The sequence below is a fragment of the Beta vulgaris genome, chromosome 6 (genome assembly GCF_026745355.1).
Source record: "Beta vulgaris subsp. vulgaris cultivar EL10 chromosome 6, EL10.2, whole genome shotgun sequence".
NCBI classification, from domain to species: Eukaryota; Viridiplantae; Streptophyta; class Magnoliopsida; order Caryophyllales; family Amaranthaceae; genus Beta; species Beta vulgaris.
The window spans coordinates 70,080,120-70,096,395 of NC_079207.1; the positions used below are offsets into that span (position 1 = coordinate 70,080,120).

Genomic DNA, 16,276 nt, shown 5'->3' on the forward strand with positions numbered 1-16,276 from the left:
TTGCAATGACTTCAATTTTAATATTTCTAGCCAGTAGCTAACCAATTACATGTGATTTGACGATCACAAACTATTAAGACATACTTCTATAATGTTATCATGCATGATGCATCACACAAGTACTATAACTACATACTAGTATCAACAATAGCTACCATCTAACTTAATTGTTAAAGTCTTATAAGGATAGTACTCGAGAATCGAGACCTGAGATTAAATCTCGTTTTAAAAAAAAATCTAGGACATCCACTTAAAAGTAGAGTGAGTATTATGACTAACGGCTAAGTAGTATTCATAAGTGAGTAGTTTCACAGTCTTAATCTGAGAAAGAGAGTGAGTCATCTTTCAATTGAAAAAGAAATGCAAAACCAATAAACAAAAGCATAAAAAAAGACAAAGTAAAAGACTAAAAAGCTAATCACACGATAAAAGTATAAACAAAAGAGAGAATTTCTGCACTTCTCATCAGTAGTAGCGCCTGTGTAAAGAAGAGAAACGCAATTTTTTTACAAATAAAATTGGGTATAATTCCCTTCTCCGACAAATTAGGGTTTTTGTTCAGCGAAGAATGTGCTAATAGAGGAATTATTTGGATTTTATTCTGCTAATGATTTCTCCCATGGCTTCCATCATTTCACACACTTTCTCTCTCCTATTTTTGGTCAACTGTTTTTCTCAGGTAAACCCTCCTTTCTTCAATGGAAAATCAAGTTTTTTTTTTTTTTTTTTTTTTTTTTTTTTTTTTTTTGCATAAGTTTATCTGTTTTGATGCTAAGAATATGATGTTACTTTTGTTAGCTTTAGTGGGTGTTGCTTTTTTTAGCTGCTTTTCTTCATAATCTGTTGGATTCAAGTGAAAAGGTTGAAGTGTTCTGTTTTAGCTTATAAATTTGGGTCTCATTTAAAGAGAAATTATGAAAATATTGGAGTTAAATATCCGATAAAAAAGTGAAAGGCAATTTTATTGAAGCTCTGATATACTGGATTAGAATCTCAAAGCTACAGGTGATTAGTTGAAAGTGGAAAAACCTTGAAAATTTTGTCTTTTTTCCCCTTTTATTTTTGAGATTTCTTTGGTTGTCTGTTTTTGTTGTTAAATTTTGTGTTCTTGACTTGACACTGGAACCAGGAAAAGGAGTTGAATGGGTTAGTTGATATATATTGCTGGGATTCATGCAGACAGACACCCATGAGTTATGAGATTGGCGGGTTTTCGAAATTGATGTTCTTTTTGCTTTAGATGAGAAAAGGAGAAAGAATAACTTCACTAATTTCTGGTATTTTGACATTATCTTAGAGCTATAGGGAAAATCGTGCTCCGTCTGTCTCAAAATCATGGAAACTTGGAGTTCTGATATGAAGTCTGAATGATGAATTAGTTCTGATAAAATCCTTTGCTTGTGGGATTAGAATTAACTAGTGCAGATACAAATTTCTTTTGGATGAGTGGGAAAGGGTTGGGCAAGGCACTAGGGATTAGTGATACACTCGTACTGTGATTGCTGTAGAAAAAGTGAGTTTCTTGATGAATGGTGTAGAATGGAAATTAAAAGATCCTAATGGAGGCACTAATATTTGAACTAAGAGTTTGAGAAGTCGAGATTAGGTCGACAATTGTTTACTTCCGATTCTTGATGTGGAAGTCTAGTACTATTTTTATACTTTGCAGTGTTGTTTTAACAGAATAACTGTTAAGTTTGACTTTTATCAAATTGCAACTGCTGTATTATTGTCACCTAAACTAAATTTTGTTAGAGGCAATTTGTAGTTTATAAATGTCTAGTTAGCGTCAGTTCTCGAATGCTACATATGAAACTCCCAACTTCCTCATTATCAAGAATATCCACCAAGTTCAAGGCACAATCTTCTTAGTGTAAAAGGATCCGTATATTGTGCCAAAAACTATGTTATTTGGACATGTGGGTGGGGACCCATCTAAGTGTGATAAGAACTTTTAAAGACTCAATGTGTATTCGTGTAGAGTGTGGACCATGGGGGTTCACTAAAGTTTTGCGATATGGGGAAGGAAACAATTAGGGCATCAAATATAGAAGTGGAACTCTGGAAGTTACCAAAGAACTTTTGGAAAAAATTAATAGACCCTAATCATAGAGCAAGTCAGTATCTAAACATAGAGGGACAAGCTAAGCAACTAATACTAGAGGGAAAAATTAAGTGAATCACCAAAGACCAAACTGATGGTTGAAGCCAAAAGCTCAGATTTGAAGGTGATGAACGGGTATGTTAGAAGTTCGTCAATCTTGTCCTTTGGCATGCCCATCACTCAAACTTACATCTACAAGAAGTAAATGACGGTGCTGACCATACTGCAATTTGACTAAGACACCCTACAACTAGTACTTAAGCTTGGTTTAGTAATCACATCAATTAATTTAGTGATATTATGTCAAATTTATGCTTATACAATATGGTGGAAATAGGATTACTATATACATCAATAAACTTTAAAAGTAAAAATAAATTAATCAAAACAATCGAGTACACACACTGGAAAAAGAATAATTTAAATAAGAGAGGCAAGAAGCCCAAAAGTCGAAGATTAGAGTCACAATTGAGGATCAAATAGCGAAGGTGGTTGTTTGTCAGGATAGTGCATGTGATGCTTGAATATGGTGATAGAGACAGGCATTTATGCAAGTCTTGAAAGAGATTCTAGCAGACTTTCGAGTGGTGATTAGTGTTATAACTAATGAGAGAGGCATGCTGGGGTAGTGGGATTCAATTATGAATATATATAGGCATGGGCATGAAGGGATTTGATATTAGCCAAGCAGGGACCTTGAGGTCGGTAGAAAAGCTCTGGAAGCACCAGAGATGGACAGCACCTGACGATACATGGTACCACTACTGCATTGTGAATATCTGCATACTAGTATGTGCAGAGGTGGCTCTAGTCACACTCACACAGCATTCTGCGCCGGCTGCATGTTCCTCTGGCCTCCGATCCAGCTGGTGGTTTGAACTTGAGTGTCTATGCTACTCTTCTTAGCTCTTTACTTGCAGCTGCGAGCTTCGACAAGCATTAGAACTTGTGAGGATTATTTTTCCAGCTGATCCTTGGCTTTGTGTGCCACTAGTTGTGCATCAACATGTCTCTGGAGATGTCCCAGTCATCAGCTTGTGCCTTAGCAAGTTAGCATGCTAGGTGGTTTTGCTTTGTTAGCGAGGCTTCTGTTACAGTTGTTGGACTTGCCTTTATACTTGGCTTTGTGAGAGATGGACAGCACCTGACGATACATGGTACCACTACTGCATTGTGAATATCTGCATACTAGTATGTGCAGAGGTGGCTCTAGTCACACTCACACAGCATTCTGCGCCGGCTGCATGTTCCTCTGGCCTCCGATCCAGCTGGGTGGTTTGAACTTGAGTGTCTATGCTACTCTTCTTAGCTCTTTACTTGCAGCTGCGAGCTTCGACAAGCATTAGAACTTGTGAGGATTATTTTTCCAGCTGATCCTTGGCTTTGTGTGCCACTAGTTGTGCATCAACATGTCTCTGGAGATGTCCCAGTCATCAGCTTGTGCCTTAGCAAGTTAGCATGCTAGGTGGTTTTGCTTTGTTAGCGAGGCTTCTGTTACAGTTGTTGGACTTGCCTTTATACAGATGTGTTGAGTGCTTAGGTTGTTGTACATGGGCACAAGTAAAACATAGGCCTATGGTAGTCTAGATGAGATGTTTTGTTGGCATGCCATGGGTATATTTGAGTGACGTTGCTTGGACATCAAGGGCTTTATTTTCTAGCTGTTAAGCAATAAGTATAGGCTTCCTACAACAGCATGCACTGTTAATATACACTTATAACTGCTATTCTCAACTTCCATTAGGGTTTTTCAGGCCTTCGGACCTCAATCTTGGGATTGTTATCAACTATTTAAAGATGTTTGGATAATTAGGGACCATTATTGGACGAAGGGTCAATTATTCTGATTCAGAAGGTAGCATTTGTCCGACCTTAGACCACATAGGCACAAACATTGGATACGTGAGAAGATTATTGTGAAAGTTCTGCCTTCTGTTGTCATCAGGCATTTCAAAGAGATAGAGATAAGTTGAAGTGTCTCCTTTGGGTACCCTAGGGTTACATATAGGATTTTAGGTGAGATTCAAGCTTTAAATTGCCATTTTACACAGTTGAAATATTGAAGAACTAGGTATTCTGGTTGAATTTCATAAACTTGTTCTGTTTCTGTTGCATGAGCCTCAATATTGATTGCTTCTTCACTGATATTTTTCTGAGCCTCATCATCAAAGTGATTTGTTTTTAACTGAGCAAAAGAATAACCTGTAAGGTTGTTAATATGGTAGAACAATATCATTGAGCTCTATTTGTTTTCTGTACTACGCAGGACTTGCATTGAGGTGTGAAGTTGTAACTATGTTATAGATACTGAAAAAGCTGCCACAAGATGGAACTATGTCTCTGTAATAATCCGTGGTAGAGATACTGTGCATATTGTCTTTTTCATGATACGATTCCACTTAGTAACATCTCTCTTTATCCAACTTGCTTACAATTGTTTGTCCTCGTCGGAGAATACTTTGGATATCTGAAGATTGCAGGCTTGTACACATTGATCTTGTTGATTGTTGTGACTGAATAAAGATTGTATATTTCTCAAGGTGGTATATGCTAGTTTAGTAAAGATTAAAGCCAAGGGGGTCGGGTTTATTTGGTTCCACAAAACATAGCTAAAACGGGGTCCCTATGTTGTGTGGCCGCTAGGCCACATGGATCCAGTGCAACAAGCCGGGAGTGGCCTATGGGGCCTCATGAACCATATTGGCGAACTAATACAAGCTTCTCACCTCCACCATCAAGATGGGATTATGGCTTTCAGCCTGAAGGCATGCAGTATGGCTCTAGTGACAGCATTCAGTTGTTTGGATCTACATCATCAAACAGTAAAGAAAGCAGGAGCTGGATAAGAGGTGGTTATCATCCAACTCACCAATACTCTGCATCTGAGGGCGGTGCCCTGTATTTTAGTAGTCCGTCTGATGCCTCTCTTATTCAGCCATGGACTCCTCCACCAGTAAGAGGGGTCAGTATTGATGATTTTGTAACTTCTGCCAGGAGAGGTGTGTATTGCTTTGCATCAAGAAATCATCTTTTGGTTGATTACTTTCCCTCCCTTATTCATATGCGATGCCTGAATTAATCAGTTGTATTCTACTACTACTTGTCCCATCACGAGAGTGTCCTAAATGATGTCAACTTTGATCATAACTTTGGAGTTCACTTTGTTACGTACAAACCTGCCATGTTTAGCAGACTGTACCTATTGGAACAAGATAATGCTAGAGATTAGAATATAAAGAGGCCATAATTCAAAATTGACACGCTTTTGTGCATTTGATGCTCCGAGTGGACCAATATTTAGGGGACACTGTGAATTGACATCTGGCACGTGGTAGGGGACTAGGGGTAGCATGAATCTGCTGATTCTGTTGTTTTGGGGGTTTATTCTAGAGCCTTGAGTTGGGGCTGATGTCTAGTACTTCCTCCCTCCTTAAAAGTTCGTCCATCTTTGGAAATGATGAAAAATAAGGATTCTTACATATATTAATTGCAGACATAATTTTTTTGTCTAATTCCAAGAACTTCAACTACACAAATTTTGACATTTTTTTATTAAGTGGTAAGAGTATACATGTTCATGAACTTTTTCATGTGTAGTGTGGCTATGCATCATCCTTTTGCTTTTCATATGGCAGTAACCATTGATTTTTACGTGGCTTATTTGTTCAGTTTCAGTTGAATCCAAAGTTGATTCAAATGTATCTTAGGATTATTGTTATTCAGGCTTTGTTCTTCCACTTGTTAAATCCATATTAGAACTTCAGCTTTGTTCAATTTATCTTACAAAAAGAAGTTTCAAAAAAACTTACTTCATGTAAGAGCCTATAAGTTTAGTTGAGAGCTAATAACTTGAGGTAAGGTTGAATTACTTCAAGGTAAACCAATAAGTTTAGGTAAAGGCTACTAAGTTGAATTCCCAACTAACGTAAGTTCATATCATGGCCAATAAGGTTAGATAATGAGGCTAGTCTTATACGTACTGATAATTAGGGTACTGTCCAATAAGTTAAGATAATTAGGGTAGGTCTAATAAGTTCAGATCAAGGTTGAAAAGTTAAGGAATGGATAAAGGAGTTCTTTGTATAAAACAAGTGTAGTCTTAATAGCCCTTAATCTAACTTTTTATACTTATTGGTGATTAATTGGAATGTGTATTGGTTGTGTATTGAATTTGGGTAGTCTTTTTCTGATCTGCCCATCTTTCAACTTATAATAATATATCATGTTGCTGAGGTTAATTTTTTTAGATGTCCACTTGAAGCTTCAGCTATCATGGTGGATTAATTCATATCTGTTTTTTTTTTTCAAAAGGAAAACTTGTCAAAAACCACCTTTTAAATGTCATTTTTTGTGAGATTCCACATTATAAATAACATGGGCACGAAACCACCTTTTATGAAATATTTTTTGTGAGATGAAATATGTCGTTGAATTTCGGTCATAAATTTTCATTTTCAGGCATTGACTCGCAAGCAGACCTCATATAACCCACTTAACCCCCTCGATTGCTTTCCCTATCTTGGTTCACTCTCATCTTTTTGCATTCTGAACCTCATCCTCTTGAAGAATCTTGAGTAGAAAAGAAAGAAATTTGGGGGGGTTAAGTGGGTCATGTGAGGTCACCATGCGAGGAACGCCTGAACAATGAAAGTAAATGGCCAAAATATGGTGACAAGTTTCATCGCTAAGGAAAGTTCATGAAAGGTAGTTTCATGCCAAAAGAAAAATTATTAGGTGGTTTCTCACAAAAACTGGCATTTAAAAGGTAGTTTTTGACAAATTTTCCATTTAAAAATTATTTTGTAATTTATTATTAAGGTAAGATGAATACCCCTTGCACAAGTTTTGGGGGGATTGGGGATCCCACTTTGTGAGGGCCAAGAATCGAACCCTTGTTACAAGGGTGGAAGGAGAGCTTCTAACCAACTAGGCCAATCTTGATTCTTAAATTATCTTTGAATTGGTCTACCCATCTTTTAGCCTTATAATAATTTCATGTAGTCGAGGTTTAAACATTTTAGATGTCCACTTGAAGCAACCATTCAGGTGTCAAGATTTTTCTCTCGTCATTCCTCTGCTAGAAGAGTTCGGTTGTGATGTATGATTGTATGTGGATTCATTCGTATGTTTTTGTGAAAATCTTATAAAAACAGTAGAGCTTGATAATCACCTCTTAGATACGCAGGCAAACATTAATTTGTATAGTCTTAGGGCTTCTCACATTTAAAAAGTGTTAATATCTTGATCCCATGCTTTGCTAAATGATAATAGGCTTCAGAATATGATATCAAACTCGGTTGCAAATAGCATATGGTATATGCTGTTTGGCTGGAAATAACCAGCCTGAGTGTGTGCAGATGCAATACTCGGTCAATTTCAATATGTAACATGTTTTTGGCCTAATTTAAAGCGTCCTACAATATCTAGGTAAGTATGTTTGCAGGTGCTTTGAAGGTGAAAGAAAGGGGCCATGTAATACGTCCAACATTTCATTTGGTTTTAGTGTGTGAAATGTATATTGTGATGTTACTAAGAGTGGTGTTTTATGTAATCTTTTTACTGGCGTGTGATCCTAAAACGTCAAATCCCAAAGTCCAATTATGTTAGTTAATAGCCTATTGAGTTTGCTGTTCCTGTATGTTGATGAGATGACTCAGTTTTTATATTGTCTTTCTTCATGTTTTTAAAATAATTTAAATCTTGCAGATACAGTATCTGGGCCATTAAGCTTCACGCCTACAATGGAGGTACTATAGAATGTTTGTCTTTCTTCATGTCTAGAATCGCCTTAGATATGAATTTGTTAGTAACCTATTTTCTGTCTGTTCTCTCTGAAGGGTACATCCATGGTTCGAGATGGCGGGGGATTTACTTCACCTCACTCAGATGGTAGTGAGTTTGATCTCACAGGGAAGCTAAACCTTTCAACTCCTCGAAACTTCCCAAGTCGTCGTTCTTTCATGTCCAAACCTATTCATCCTCTATCCTTCCCGGCTCATTCCTTTACAAGAGAAGCGTCTGCAAGTCCTGTTACAGGACTTTCTGCATATGATGCTACCACTCCCCAGAGGGATAATCATCGCTTGAGCAGTGGCAGCAGCAGCATTGACTTAACAGATATTTCCGACCAATTTGAGCCCGAGTTTCTTACTCGACCATCCAATGCTAGTGAGGTCTTTAAATGTGGATTGTGTGATAGATTGCTTTCTCAGAGATCACCTTGGAGCTCAAGACGGATTGTTAAAAGTGAAGATATGCCTGTTGCTGGAGTTCTTTCCTGCCGGCATGTTTTCCATGCAGAATGCTTGGACCAAACAACTCCAAAGTCCCATAAAAGTGATCCTCCTTGTCCTATTTGTTCTAAACCGGAGAGAGAGCACTCCCCAGAACAGCATGTATTTCCCAGATTGCGCAATCATCTCCCACGACTTAGAGCTTTCAGTGAAGAGGGAACATCAAGAAGTTGGGGTTGTGTTCAAGCTGGTGATTGTGTTGAAGGGGCCTTGCATACTCCACAGAAAACCAGTAAGTTGCTCCTTACCCGACATAAAATAAAAAACAGTCTTTCTCATAAGGGTAGCTCAGGCAAAGATTTTCCCGGCAAACTGAAGAAGACTACGTCGCTGCATCTTTTTGGTGGAAGATTTGCGGATCATGGTGCAGGTGGGTGCTCAAAGACAGCAGCTGGTCCTAGCATTAAGAAAGGATGAATGGAGGGAGAAAGGTCGTGCGACTAATTTCTGAAGTATGGATTTTGATAACCTTTTTAAATTATAGGTGTAAATCTGTAGTTTTTCTGATTTGAACTGTTGGTTTACATTCTAAAGAACACATTTAGCTCTTAGTTGACAGCTATTCAGATTGCAGTTAGATTCTTAGATGATATTCGCTAGATTTATGTTTATATGTATATTTAAGGTTGTACTAAAATTCTGGTGTGATTTCGCTGCTCTGATATGAGCTTCATCCTGTGTGGTTGTTGATCCTTTTTTTTTTTTTTTTTTGTGCATGTGGCTTTGCAATGTGATTTTATCTTCTTTTTTTTCATTCGTTTTTGTCTATTGTTAAGGGTGCATTCTCTTCACCTTGATAAATTAAATTTCAAACTTTTAAGAAGATAAAAACCCTAGCGTGGGCTCTCTCTCTCCCCAAAAAAAGAAACCTAGGATAACTCTCCTGCCGTAGGCTTGCTGATCGCCGCTGGGTCGTCGGCGACAAGCTTGCTTGTTCCTTTATCACCGTCGTTTCTTGTCCATTTTCTCTGTTTTCCTTTCCTTGTTCGTCATTCTTTCTTCTTGTCTTCTTTGCCGTTGCAAGGTTCGTCGTCACCCTAGTTCCCCTCCCCCTTCCCCAGTTAGTTCGTCAGCTTCCCCACCCCCTCCCTCGTTGCATTTGTCTGCCTCCCCTCCCCCGTCCCTGTTGCGTTCTTGGGCCTCCCTTGCCACCTCTGCCCTGTTGTGTTCGTGGGCCTTCCGTTCTCCTTCCTTGTCACGTTTGTGGGTCGAGTTTTCGTCGAGTCCCCGTCGAGTCTCTGTCGAATCCCCATTCCCCTTAAGTTGTTGCGGCGCATCCCTTCTCCTCCTTCCTCTAGTTCATTAGGTCCCCTACCCTTCGCGTTTTCCCCAGTTTCCCCTTCCCCCTCCCATGGTTTGGTCAAGTTTCCCCTTCCCGTTCCCCGGTTTGTGTCATCGTCTGAGGGCTAGCATGAATCTAGTCATTGGGTTGTTAGTTTGTTTAATGGTGGTTTTATGTTTAAGTTTTAGTTCAGTTTCTTGCAGATCCAATTACCCTTGCCTTTTTGTGTATGGTTGTGCTTGAAAATTCGGCAATGATGATTGGTGGGCATTACAAGGTTTTTGGTTTCCTATGACGAAGGAAGTTTAGGAAACGTGGTTAATAGAGTTAATGATCTTGGAGTTGGCTGTCGTGTTTATGCCTCTTTAGGACTTCTAATGTTGGATAAGATGAGAAGAGGTTCTCAATTTAGATCTGTTGAGCGTCGTTCTTCTTTTGGAGATTGCGAGGTTGGATCTGAAGATCCGTAAGTTGGGCGAATTAGATTCGCCAAAAGTTCTCGTGATGATTCAAGCGTCATCACAATTAAAAAAATGCATTTTGTAGGAGGCTCTCCAGTTTGAACTGGGGCATGTTATGAGCTTATGACCTCCACGCATTTCGAGTTTCTGTCTACTGAGATTAAACTCTGGGTTCCCTCGCAGCAGGATTAGAAGTCACCAAAGGACGTGACTTCATTGCTCGTTGAATCAGTATAATTCCAGGAAGATATTTCTTTTCAAGGACATTGTGATTTAGCATATTGTAGACATTGGAGTTTACTAGTTGTCGTGCGACAATCTCTCTTCCAAGATCGTCAGGGTTTCGTATCTCAACAGTTTCCCTCTCATATCAGGTCTTTTTCATCAAGACATGTAATCCAACCCTTCCCGCCATCATTCAGGACATACGTCATTTGGACTGGACAAATTGTAGTTAGTTTTTTCTTCATAAAGTATGTACGAGCCAATGAGGCTCATGTTTGTTTTAGTTTGGTTGTATTAGCATTAGGCTGTACTTTCCTTTTATTTAATGTAAATTTTCTCGATGTAAAAAAAATTAAAAAATATTAAGTTTCAAGTCCAATCAGTTCAATTCAGTTCACATAAGTTTCAATCAGGTCAATAAGTTCCAATCAGGTTCAATAAGTTACAATAAGGTGCAATAAGTTCCAATCATGTCCAATAAGTTCCAATAAGGTTCAAATAATCAATGATCAATAAATTTAAATTAAAAATTGAATTAAGGTACCACTATGATATTATATAGTATTATATTTGTAATATTGTCTATTATTTTATTATTCATATTACTATTATCTGATTATGTTATTATTAAATTTTTTAATTAAAGTATCGCTATGATCATATAGTATTATATTTGCATTATTGTTATCTATTACTTTATTATTCATATTACTATTAGCTGATTATGTTATTATTAAAAATATTATAATCACGGTCAAATAAGTTTAATAATAATAATCATCATAATTATAATATTTTGCAATTTGTCTTTAAATAAGTAGGGATAACATATTTTCATTATTAATAACAATGAAAGATATAAATGTATTAACTGATTTCCTACTAGTGCTTTATGAAATCAAAGTTGTATATTTATTTATTTTTTTAAAGAGAAATTTCATTAATTGAAGGCAAACGAAATCTACAATAAGTAATAAAGAAAAACAGGATACAATTAAACAAGATCAGATCAATTTCGTTTTCGATGAAACTACAATGAACCAGATCGAATATTGTGGCGCAAGTCCCTTGTATTTGTTGTCCCAAGCAACTATTAGGAATCGTCTATCATTTTGACATAGTTTGGAGAAGAACGTTCTTGATCAATCCATATTGACCGCATCCGAGTTTCCAATACCTTCATGTTGATAGTTTTGAACTTCAGCCAATGAGAACAATTTCTCATACCTACAAATAAAAAAACTAGACTCACAACTCCCATACGGGAGAAGGATACCTCCACGACAAAGAAGACTAGTCTTTCCATATCAGGGCACAAGAAACTCTCATAAAGAGAGACTAACATATTCAACAAAACAAAATGACAATCAAGAAAGGAAAAGGGGCTTACCATGTATGAGATCATCCATGTCAGTCCCTAACGATGAAGGGAAAGGGGAAAAAGGGTGGCGGCTAGAGAGAAAAACTAGATTTAGGGAGGCGGCTAAGTCAAATGAGTCTAATCAAAGTTGTATATAGGCAAGCATATATTAGTGGTGAAAAGTTGAATATAGGCAAACATATAAATAGTATTTTTTTTTTTGTTAAAATGTTAATTATAAGAGATAATCAATAATTACTATTTTTTCGAAGGAAGGATAAATTTTAATAACTATTATGTCATAATAAATTTTGAGGTACAATATTTGTGTTAGGAGTAATATTATATTAATACTCATCAATTTTTTTGTCAATAAGGTCAAATAAGTTCCAATCATGTCCAATAAGGTCTAATAAGTTTCAATTATGTCCAATCAGGTCTAATAAGTTCCAAATAGCAGGTCAATAAGTTTCAATCAGGTCGAATCCGTTCCAATCGAGTCCAATAAGTCGAATCAGGTCCAATAACTTCAGTTCAACGAAGGATTATTCAGGTGAAGAGAACGCACCCTAAATCTTTACTATGCATCATGCATGATTCATCATTAAGAAAGACTTGGAGTTCTTGCCTCTTTTTTTTTCAAATTTGATTGCTATTTTCTTATAAATTCATTTAAATCATTTCTTCTTAAGTGGGTTTATTAATATGTGTTATTTTACGAAGATTATGTTGTTACATGTCATTTTTAGAGGGTAAATATAATTTTTGATAGAGTTATTTTTACGGAGAAAATGATGTTATATATGTCAATGTCGGAGTTGTATGTGTCATTTAAGTAATTATTTGATGAGACGAAGTTTTAGTGTCATTTACAAAATATCTCTACTAATATATTAAAAGGTGTTCCTAAAAAAGTTTGTGCGTAGTGCCGTAGTTACAATGTATCGAACACGTGACTTTTGAAATGAAAAGTGAAAGTTTAGCCATTAACCCAACATAACACCATTGTTTAGTATATATTCCAAAATAAAATATCATATAAGATCGTATAATTATATCTCATTGAAAGATTTCACAAGTAGTTAGATACCTAACATTTTTATGATAATAACAAGGGGTTATTATAGACATAAACTTTTACTCCAATTCATTGTAGAAAGATAAGCTATTGCTTTCATCCCCAAACTTTTGAGAGTTTATTTTTCAAAAATCATGCAATTACTGATTATGTCATTATGTTAAATTTTTCTCGCTTGACAAAAAGTTACGAAAAGTAACAACCTGAAGCATCACTTAGGACACTCGCTAATTTTATATCATTTCTTGAGGCCCTATAGTCATTTTTTAAGAACTATGGAAGATACATCATACTATGTAAAACATATTGATGTTTTATGCCAAATTCAATGGATCAAATGTCATTGTTCGTTAAAATTTGCTCTTAAATTATTGCTCCCCTTAACCAGAGAAAAATGTCATTGTTCAATAATGGAAATTGCATTATATTATGAAGTTTAATGCTCGACCTTATTTTAAGTTGTGGACGTTTTTAATTTTCACGGATTCTTAATATACACTTTTTAAAATTACACCATTAATATCTTTGATTTCTTGTGTAAAAATTATTCAAATATCTAATATTTTGAAATTTTAATTTAGACGAATTAAACAATAGTTCATATGATAATGTTTAAATATTCATAATTTTATATTAGTGAGAATTTAAAGTTCAAAATTTCATTTCGAACTTTGACAAGTATAGATTTACGTTTGAACACTTTTAAAAACTTAAAGAGTATATTTTGAGAACACTGGAACACTTGCTTTCCAGTCTAGTGAGTGCATGAGCCCCCTTCTTTTAGAGAAAATAGCTTTACATTAAGAAAGAGATCGACCATCGAGCTAGTAAGTCCATGGATTAGTTATTAGGGGAAACAAAGCGACAACACCATTTATTTGAATGTCGATTTGGATTTGACTAGAGAGGGGGCATCTTTTCACGTACAGAAAGACATGCCTTTTACATGGTTAGTTTTCACTTTTTTTCTTTCATTTCCTTCTTTATTAAAGCGCTAGATTACATCGATCTCAATAAAAAAATACAATATATCACAAACTATTAAACTATGTTGTTTTGATGTCGTTTTGTAAAGTTCTTGATTGTATTAGTTTTACATGAACAATGGAAACAATAATGTATCAGAAAAACTTTTAATGTTAGATGTTATATTTTTAGGTTATAGTGTCATTATGCATTAGTGTTAACACTAAACAGTCATGGAAAAAAGGAGCAAAATTGTGGGACACACATAGGGTTCAAATTTTGTTGCTACAATTTATCTAGGTGCGTATTTTTGCACTTTTTAGAAGTAAATACCGGTCTGTCAACTGAATGTTATCTTCAAACATTTTATAATTTTATCATTTTTAGATTTTTACTCATATCTTCTTGTTGAAAACCTAATTATCATCCGGTGGAATTCTAGTGTTAATTTTTAAGATGAGGTCAAATTTGTTAGATCTACTAGTGTTATTAGTTATCCGTCTCTTAAGTCTCAATCAAGCAAAGCACTAGTTCTTGTCGAGTTTTCCTATTCAACTGGGATCACCCCCCTAAGATGCCACATTTAGCTCCATGTTGCTGTCGTCTACTAATACTTATACCAGTGTTGAATACAATCCAATATCCTCGATGATGAAGAAAAATGAAAAGAGAAAGATAAAGTCTTCCAATTCTTTAACATTATTATTACCAAGTATATATATTTCCTATAAATTCATTGTATTATCATCATTCATACATCAACTAGTCACCATTAATTAGGTCTGAGTCCCCCATTTTCTAATCTCTTTAGTTTGGGTAATGGGTAATAAACATCATGTACCCCACAAATCATGTGCAATGCCATTACTTGCAAAAGCATCCTACAACATTTGCACGAAGCAACAAGGCCAAGTTGGTAGTTTGTGGTGCCTTAACATTAATTTTGGTCGTCCTTGGCCTAGCTATACAAGTCATTTCCTGTGTTTGGGTCCAACTAAAGAGATTTTTGACAAGTTTTGCACCCTTTCCTCAATAGCCAATTGTTTGCAGTTGCTTATAACTTGTCATTTTCCAATACCATGTGCCTCAAAGTTCAACCAGATAAAATTGTACTCCAACACCACCCCAGTGAAAAGAAAAGACTAGATGTTGACATATCCATTGTAGATTTGTAGTAGCATAATTTATTTTAATAATTGACCTGTCTAACATGCATCAACTACTATAGGTAATAGGTGCATCTTGTAGTATGAATTAGTTTTGAGCTCCTCTATGCGATTTTTTCATGAAGTGGTTGCTTATTCTTGTAGTTAAATGTAGGAGAATGTAATCCCTTGCCTTTGATTGATGAATAGGAAATATTATATACAGCTTACTGTTGCCATAATCTTCGGCTATCATCTAGGAGCTAATAAAGCTATACAAAAATAGAAGATTATATAGATTACAACAGTTGACTATTTCCTAATATATACGTAGTCTAACACACCCCTGCAGTCGAAGCGGGAGGTTGTCATACGCTTAGACTGTCCCGGAAATCATCAAAAAGTACGCTCGGAAGTCCTTTAGTGAAGATATCTGCAATTTGGTAACAGGACGGAACGTGAAGTACTCGAACTTCTCCACGTGCAACTTTTTCATGTACGAATTGGATATCCAACTCAATATGTTTAGTGCGCTGATGCTGAACAGGATTACCAAAGAGGTATATGGCACTAACATTATCACAATAAACTAAGGTAGCTTTGTGGAGGGGACAACGAAGCTCAAGGAGAAGATTACGGAGCCAAGAAGACTCGGAGACGACATGAGAAACCCCACAATATTCGGCTTCACCACTAGACTTAGATAAGGTGGGTTGACGTTTGGATGACCAGGAGAGCAAGTTGTCACCAAGAAATATACAATATCCGAAGGTGGAGCGGCGAATGTCTGGGCACCCACCCCAATCAGCATATTATAAGATGTAAGAGATGCAAGAGAGGACGGGTAGAGCTGGAGTCCATGATGAATAGTGCCCTGAATGTAACGCACAATACGCTTAAGAGCATTCATATGTTCAACTTTTGGATCATGCATGTGTAAACACACCTGTTGGACAGCATAGGAGATATCTAGTCTTGTGAATGTAAGAGACTGTAAGGCACCGGCAAGCTGGCGATAGAGGGTAGGATCGAAAAAAGGGAGTGCCAGCAGATGAACCAAGTTTCGCCTTTGTGTCAACTGGAGTATGACTAGGTTTGCAAGATGTCAAACCAGCACGCTTGATAATGTCGGCTGCATAATTTTGCTGAGAAAGAAACATGCCTCCAGAGGTGCGAGTGACGGCCACACCCAAAAAATAGCTCAAAGGACCGAGGTCCTTCATGGCAAACTTTGCACTAAGAAGAGACATAATGGATTTTCGAAGAGCATCGGATGAGGCTGTGAGAATGATGTCATCAACATAGAGCAAAATATAAGCAATGTCAGAGCCACGACAATAAATAAATAGTGAGTGATCAGAG

General features: G+C 36.5%; 1 protein-coding gene across 1 annotated transcript; it reads left to right on the forward strand.

Annotated features, from left to right (window-relative positions):
* The first annotated feature begins 392 nt into the window (after positions 1–392).
* On the forward strand, positions 393–9,089 carry LOC104897882 (hypothetical protein). Its single transcript, XM_010684847.4, has 4 exons — positions 393–679; positions 4,371–5,103; positions 7,811–7,851; positions 7,942–9,089. Exons 2-4 carry the CDS (start codon positions 4,785–4,787, stop codon positions 8,812–8,814), a joined length of 1,233 nt encoding a protein of 410 aa, XP_010683149.1. The 5' UTR covers positions 393–679; positions 4,371–4,784; the 3' UTR covers positions 8,815–9,089.
* The last annotated feature ends 7,187 nt before the right edge of the window (positions 9,090–16,276 follow it).